Here is an 8,016-nt window from a genome sequence, read left to right as displayed (position 1 = left end):
CCAAGCTCATTTTATGTCACTGGCCACATACAGCCCACTTTGAAACTCCCCTTTCTGTCAGTGTAAAGAAGTTTAACTACTCATTTAATTGATGGGATATCGTCTTTTTTTTATAATATAAAAAGTGTAATTTCAACAGTACATCTCACTTTTTATTGCACGATAAAGATGTGCCTCTGTAGTAGATGAAAGAAATCTGTCAGCGTGGTTCTTTGAGCTTAAATGTAAGAAGTAAAAGTTTAAAATACAGAAATTTATTATTTTGGTTTAGTATGAATGCTCACGGGGAGGTCTTTATTGATAGAAAAAGCTGTAAAACCTGTGAAAATACAGTTAAAATTAAAAGAATTATGTCCTCCTTCATGATGATGTGATTTGAGTCTTTGCTGGGCTGATTTTGCCCCCCGGGCCTTCTGTTGTATGATACAGTCATAATCAGTAAGGCTGAACGCTGGGGAAAGTAATTTTTCGTAACTACTGTCAGGTGTCATAAACAACAGAGCACGCGCTTGTTAGTCACAGGAACTTTGACTGTGACGCGATACAAGGAAAGAGTAGCAGGAGTAAAGATCATACCAGAGCTGTGCACCATACTGTGCACCAGACCTGACAGCCTGGACAGGAATTCTCCAGGAGATGGCAGTAGTGCACCACATAAGGTGCCATTAAAACCCCTCAGAAGAAGAAGAGAATCACTTCTTCTCCTGTCGCCAGGATCACATGATATGACAAAGCAGCTAGCTGCTTCCTGTGAACGCCGCTTCCCAATTTCCATCCTGACGGCCGCATAGACTTGCGACTACAGTTTCATCCGAGATGCTGGCCCTTATAAACAGGCTCTTGGACTGGTTCAGGTCCCTCTTTTGGAAAGAAGAGATGGAGCTTACTTTAGTGGGACTTCAGTACTCCGGAAAAACCACATTCGTCAATGTGATAGCGGTAAGCAGCTGACGATTGCGAAGTCGCACAGTCACAGTGCGGGCCCAGGCTGTTACCTTGTATAGGTCGCAGAAGGAGGTTTCAGTGCGTGCTGTGTATAACTTTAACTTGTCTGCATTTCTACACCGTAACTTCTAAAGATAATGCGACATGGCTGCTTAGCCGGGTCGTAAAGCTAAAAGTGTACCGCAGTAGCTGCAGCATTAGCTGCGGTACTCCCTGTCGTTGTTTTGCTAGCTGCGGTGACGAACTTGGTTGGTATGATATGCGCTTACGTGTGAAACGGTCATGTGAACGGAGCCGTCAGTGCTTTCGTTGCTGCCAATGTGTCAACACGAGCGGTATGCCGACAACACGGGCTGTTATTTGGTTTTGAACACAGTCTGCATCGTCATGTTGCTAGCAGGGTGTACCGGAGGGGACGACACTTGAGTAATCATGGCTGCAGGCTGCCAGCTGCGAATACTTGCATATTCTGTCATCAGAATATTTCCTAATCGTTCAAAGTGACATCCTGTAAGCGCACAAGAGCAGTCTTCCCACTTCCTTTCGTTTGAGTTGTATTTTTATGGCTTGTTGTCATGCAGCAGGCAGCGTGGACGCTATAAAAGTTAACCCCTCACTTTGTTGTTGTGTCTGACAGTCACAGTGACAGCTGTGGGCGGATGTGAGGTTAGTGATGATTCCACGTTTGATTGTGTCATGCCATGGTGTCATTTTTAAGAAGGGCTCGAGTCCTTTTCCCCCACACATTGATTGCATACATGACAATTTAGACCGTTTTGCATATGTAAATCTGTAAGATAAACGGTAGACCTCTTATACATTTTCCTCGCATCTTTCTAAACGTACAAAGTTCTCACTGCTGAGTCATGACCTCAGTCGATGTAAGACTGTGTTGTACTGACCAAAACAGTTTCCCATTTAGAATTAAGGCATTTGGTGCTTTAAACCTGTGGAATGTGTGATCACGGTGCAAAGGTTGGTATCAGAAAGCGTGGTTATTACAGGAGGTATGTGAGCAGTTTACACATTTTTGTTGTTTTGGTTCTTTGTTCCTGCATGTTTAGTTTGAAATTATAAAGTACATCCAAGTGCCACGTCATAGTGTGTCAGAGTTGAGGGCTTCAAAAGTATTTGGATTCTTGGATATTAAGTTAAAAGTGGCCAGGCTAAAGATGTGAATATACATAAACAAAGGATAATCAAAGATCTGTCAAAGGTAGGTTGTTGGGCATAATCACCAGGTCAGGTGATCACATCTTGTGGATGCCTGGGACAAGAATGCTCTTCAGGATGTAGACTACATAAATGTTTTTTTTCTTTGTCAGTGGGTGAGACAAATCTTTGAGATCAGAACCTCATGGGACTGAGTACAGAATGCAACCTCATGCTAAGCATTCAAAAACACACAGATTGGATAAAGCTGTGAAACAAAGTACATTGAAAGGCAAGTGTGAAGAAAGTGGGAGACCTTGTGAGTCAAAGCATACCCACCCCCCATTTGGCAAGCCTGATGGTGCTGTTATGGTTGCCAGGGGAACTGGCACACTGACATTTATTGATGATTTCTCTGCTGTCAGAAGCAGCAGTGTTAATGTAGAAGCTTATAGGAGGATTTTTGTGTTTTTTAGATCCCACCAGTTTCACTGGACCTCTATTAATAATTAAATGTAAAGAGGTGCAATATCCATGCCTGGCTGAGTCACTCTCCTGATCACGATGACTGGCCAAAGAGCAGACTAAAAAGAGAAAGACCTTGTAGCAACCCAAAGCTGTTAGCTGCAGTGAAGGCCTGGGAGAATCACCAGGGAAGATGCAAGCAGTGTGCTTGTGTCTGTGGGTTCAGATACTGGCTGCAGTAAAGTTTGTCTTCATGTGAATGTGTCCAAATTTTTTATTTTTTTTTTAACCTTTAGACCATTTCCATCCAATTTCATTTTCCAGTGATGCAAACCCACTCCAATTACAGTTGAAACCTCATGACTTTATTCTTTATCCATTATTGTATTTCATATTGATTGGGCTGAAACAAAACACGAAGCAGTCCGATTACTTGTGATGTGAACTTTGTGCTGACACATAGATGGCACCATCTTATGATTCATGGAGTGAAAATGGCAAATGCTCAAATTCAGCTAGAAGAAAATAACCCTTGTAGTTAAATTATTTCCTAATTTAATCATGCACAGAAGTGACTAGTGTGCAGTGTTTTTCATGTGGCTTTTAGATCAGATTAAAGCATGCTGACTTCAAAAAGGAAGCATGCAGTCTTGACTAACATGAGATTGTCCTTTGTCTGCCATTTGTCTCGTGCAGTCAGGACAGTTCAGTGAAGACATGATCCCCACAGTTGGTTTCAACATGCGGAAGGTTACTAAAGGCAACGTGACAATAAAGGTAAGCTAGCAAAAATGGGTATGCAGCTGGTTGCAAAGTAAAAATGTAAATGGGACTATTTACAAAGTTTACAGATAAAATGGTGTGCGTGTGTGTGTCGTTTGTGACTTGATTTTGTGCTTTCTTGCGTCAGATATGGGACATAGGTGGACAGCCCCGCTTCAGAAGCATGTGGGAGCGCTACTGTAGAGGAGTCAATGCTATTGTGTAAGTGTGTTGCCAAAAAGGTACAGCATGTTCCCTTCGTGGCTGCATGAAAAATGTAGCAAATTGCACATTAATATTCAGAAATGCCTTGTTTCAGTGAGCTCTAATTTGATTATCTCTCCCCATCCTTAGTTACATGGTGGACGCAGCAGACCGAGAGAAGATAGAAGCTTCCAGAAATGAACTGCACAACCTTTTAGACAAACCACAGCTACAAGGAATTCCAGTAAGAGACCTCTTGTTAATTTTTTTTTTTTTTTTTTAAAACACCAGAAGCTTGTGGTGTTACAGCAAGCACTCGATGATCAGGATCCAGTGACAGTCACAAGCAGTCATTAAACTCATAGTTAGGAATTGCAGAAAGCCATTAGTTGCAGTGACTCAGGCTTGATGATGTTACACTTGTTGGTAATATGAAACAGAGCTTGAACTATGGATGTATTTTTTTTTTTCTTTTTTTCATTGAGTTGACGGAGTGCGATTTGCTGAATCCATAAGATTTCCTGCTTTCTCGACTCGACACTTCATGCAGGCAGTTTATTTTGCCTTAACAGTAGAGATTGTGTGATGGTTGAGGCATGTGATTGAGTGAAGAGTGTGAAAATGCTGATACATTGCTGCATTAGGTATTGATCAGCCCTGTCTTTCTTTTGCAGGTGCTAGTCCTTGGTAACAAACGAGACCTACCCAATGCACTTGATGAGAAGCAGCTTATTGAAAAAATGTAAGAAATGAACTCCTGCCAAATGTTCTGTTAGTGGTGTTGTTACATAACAAGTGTCTACTTGACCAGTGTTTGATGATTCCTAATAACCCCATAGACCTTTTCTAAGATGAACATGGATTCCAAGTTTGAAAATTGAGGCCACTGCATTCTTTCTGGTAGCCAGCAGGGGTCCTTGTTTGCAAAAAATATACCATGAGAACATTTCCATACTCCTCAATTGCTGTGACCTGAGTAAACAATTTTCTTATGAGTTTATGATCCCATCACTAGTTTCATTAAAAAAAATTCAATCCACTTTCGTGTAAAATTTGTAATTTACGGTCACAATTATTAACTTGTATGATAAAGTAGGGTGTGCTTTAGGGCGGGGCTTCACACTGTACATGCGTACAGTGTGCTTGGTTTCTCAGTCAGATCTACCTCTTGCTCATCATGGTTCAAGAAACCAAACCAGGTCGATTCTTGAAAACTGGACTTGAGAAGCTGATGGGTAACATTGCAGTTTGTACAGTCTGGGATTTTTGTGAATGTAAATCTGTAAGATAAGCTAGTGACTGATGCAGTGGTCACGTGTCCATGGACTACTACAATTTGAATTTCACATTTCTCACTTTCCTCATTACAGGAATCTATCTGCCATTCAGGACCGAGAGATCTGCTGCTACTCTGTGTCCTGCAAAGAGAAAGACAACATAGGTGAGTATCTGAGGATTTGTGGAAATCATGAAATGATCATTCAGGGGTTTAAAAGAGCTTGAATCAACTTAACCTTCATTTTCAGTCTCAGGTTAATGTCAGGCATTGTTGGCAGTGCTGTGACTATTCTGTTGAAAATGAAGTTATCTCGGCATTATCTTTAATGCAGCATAACTGAAATGAATCTAAGTATACATGGGGTGTAGGCAGTTACATAAAGTATTTAGTCTGTTGATATGGATTATGATTTGTTCTCATATTCTAACCAGGTATTATTCTAGATGATAGAGAGGTATAGCATGCAGAACTATTCTTTGTAGTCATCAGTTAGGTCCTCTTTCAGCCTTCAGGGTTGATTTGGTTGATATCTTGTGGTTTCCTTTTGTCTGTCATGCTGATTAAAGTGCCGTGCAGAAGACAGCTCAAACAGCAAAACAATCTGATGTAGAAGGAATGAATACATGCATAAAGGAATAGCATTTATGATACGAAGAAATTAATAAAGTGAGCAGACCAAGAAATCCATTGTCGTGCTCATCAGTTTAAGTGTACTGCCTAATGCTTCACAGATAGTGTTTGCTTGGGTGTTAAAGATCTGTTGACTGTTCCTCCTCCACCCGCAGATATCACACTGCAGTGGCTCATCCAGCATTCAAAGTCACGGAGAAGCTGAAAGTGAAGCCCCGCCCTCCTCTCCCTCCCGGTCGCAGCTCTGGCCTCAGCCCCACTTTATGGTCATGGGTCCTTGACAGTCAATCCCTTCCACTGCCTCTGTGACGTATTCCAGCTCTCTCCGCTCACTACTGTCGCCACGCGCACCATCCACTACACTACCATAGATGTGTAGCCTCCCCCTGTACAGCACTACCACCACCCCAAAAACCATCTGGAGTCTTGAAAAGTTGTCTCACTACTGTGCTAGCAGGTGGATTGTTCATACCCATCATGCCTTATCGCTCATCATTACAGACATGATGTGGGTCTGTGTACATCATGGAGTTTTTCTTTTTTCTTTTAAATGTTGTTGCAGTATACTGTTCCCCAGCTACATTAGGATGGAGCTCCTCTAATCCCACAATCAAACATGTGCTCTGTTGCCTGTCAACATTTGGTGTTTACGTGACATTGTGCGATTGTAGTTTTTAAACAGTTATTTGCCAAATGGTGATGATGATGATGATGGTCACTTGTGCTAAATGCCTTCAATTCCTGATAATCTCTTTAGCAATGTAGCCTGCGTTTTTATTTGCTGGTGTATGGAAGCGCTGTTCTAATAAATGACTTGAATCAAAGTTTACACGTAACATAACGATCAATAGAAGGTAAGACTTTAAGTGGCGGCTGCGTCTGGGGCAAAAATCCTGAGCAAATTTTAAGTGCCTTCAGCTGAGAGCGTTCCCGATCAGACAGTTATTGCCCAACGCAGTTTTTGAAGCCTCTATTATAAACAAACACTCAGTACAGACACAGCAGAAATCCCTTGATTACACTTAACGCCGCCTCTCGACAATCTCATTCTGTTTTGTAATCACACAAACGCATTACGACGTCTGAGAAAAAGGCAGTACCGGGCTAACGCTGAGGATGAAGTCATGAACGAGTGACGGGCGAGTGAGAGAATGTTACATGTTGTTTGGTTGCTGGGTACTTTGAAGCCTGCAGGCTGTGAATTCTTATGTAGCTTTTTGAAGCGTAACTTTTGCTTGCAGTTCTCAGGTCGTTCTCAGTCTGAGCGCAGCATGGGCGTGCCCGAGTCTGTGTGTCCATAATCTTCTTGTTTGAGCTGGAGAAGTGGAAGGCAGTGTTAGTCGTGATGATGGAGCACACTGAGAACAGAGGGCAGTCCATGAGTTCAGAGTGTTGAATGCTTGATGTCATCCATTCTTTGCGATACTCTTATCTGAGTCCTGATGTCGGATTTCTTTTTCTTTTTTCTTTTCCTGTTCTTGTGAAAGCCTTAGCAGCACTGTGTCCTCAGAAAACGACATATTGATCGACGAGCAGTTTCCTTGCAGCGAAAAGACAATGACAACCCCCCCCCCCCAAAAAAAAAGTATGACCACTGTATACTATTAATCCACCCCCTGCTTGGCCAGTACATCACTATGAAATGTCTTTTTCTTCTGGTTTTCTATGCCCCCCTCCCCCCAGGTTAAAGTGACCTATTCCTTCTGCTCCCATATTTGTATGTAGGCCTGCCCGGCTCGTGTATTTCACTGCAATACCGTCGACAAGTCCATCACGCTTCGTCGTCTCACATTGTTGTTCAGCATCTGTTGGAAATCGTCGTAATCATAGATGTCGATTGTTGGGACCACAGCAGCGGTGAGGGGCTGTATAATCTGGTGACTGTATGGGAAATTTGGGGAAAGCTTTTGTTAACTGTGTAATAATCTAGCCTATTTGCAATTTGTATGTGCATGTGCTCAACTTATTCACATTCAACTGCAGACTTTGTAAATAAGAAGTTGGCGTTTTTATTCCAACAAATGCTCTGTAGATGTCATGCATTCTTTCCCTGTGATTGCTAATAAATTTGTTTTTATTTTTAAGGATTTCAAGTGTGGCATCACTTATTTTGTGCGTGTGTGTGTGTGTGTGGATTGTCTATAAATGTTTTGCCACTAGATGGAAGCAGAGGACTTTGCAAAGCTGGAGGTTTAGTGTTTCTTAAACACTCCCAGGTTTTATCAGAGGGTTTGTTCTGCTGCATTGTCCTGCGGCTTTCCTCTGCCCTGGGTCTCTGGAGTAAACTCTTAACGCAAAGGTTATTTCTTTGAGTGGTCCATAGCACTAGAAATATATATTTATTATTGGCAGACATTTAGAATGAGACAAAGTGTATGTGATCACAATAATCATGCCATATTTTTCATCTTTCATTCAGTTAAATTAGATTTTATTTACATAGCACTAAATCACAACAACAGTCACCTCAAAGATCTTTATATATTAAGGTAAAAACCCTACAGTAATTGTTGGGGTTTCCAGAGAGGAAACCCCAACAATCAGCTGTCCCCAATGAGCAAACACTTGGCGATGGTGGG

General features: G+C 41.8%; 1 protein-coding gene across 1 annotated transcript; it reads left to right on the top strand.

The window, feature by feature from the left end:
• Positions 1-716: 716 nt before the first annotated feature.
• Positions 717-7,524, top strand: arl8bb (ADP-ribosylation factor-like 8Bb). Its single transcript, XM_063474731.1, has 7 exons — positions 717-939; positions 3,259-3,339; positions 3,473-3,546; positions 3,679-3,772; positions 4,203-4,270; positions 4,899-4,969; positions 5,593-7,524. Exons 1-7 carry the CDS (start codon positions 817-819, stop codon positions 5,640-5,642), a joined length of 561 nt encoding a protein of 186 aa, XP_063330801.1. The 5' UTR covers positions 717-816; the 3' UTR covers positions 5,643-7,524.
• Positions 7,525-8,016: the final 492 nt, after the last annotated feature.

Source organism: Pelmatolapia mariae, linkage group LG5, assembly GCF_036321145.2.
Source record: "Pelmatolapia mariae isolate MD_Pm_ZW linkage group LG5, Pm_UMD_F_2, whole genome shotgun sequence".
NCBI classification, from domain to species: domain Eukaryota; kingdom Metazoa; phylum Chordata; class Actinopteri; order Cichliformes; family Cichlidae; genus Pelmatolapia; species Pelmatolapia mariae.
The sequence above is the reverse complement of the archived record's forward strand: the minus strand, read 5'-3'. Positions and strand labels throughout refer to the sequence as shown.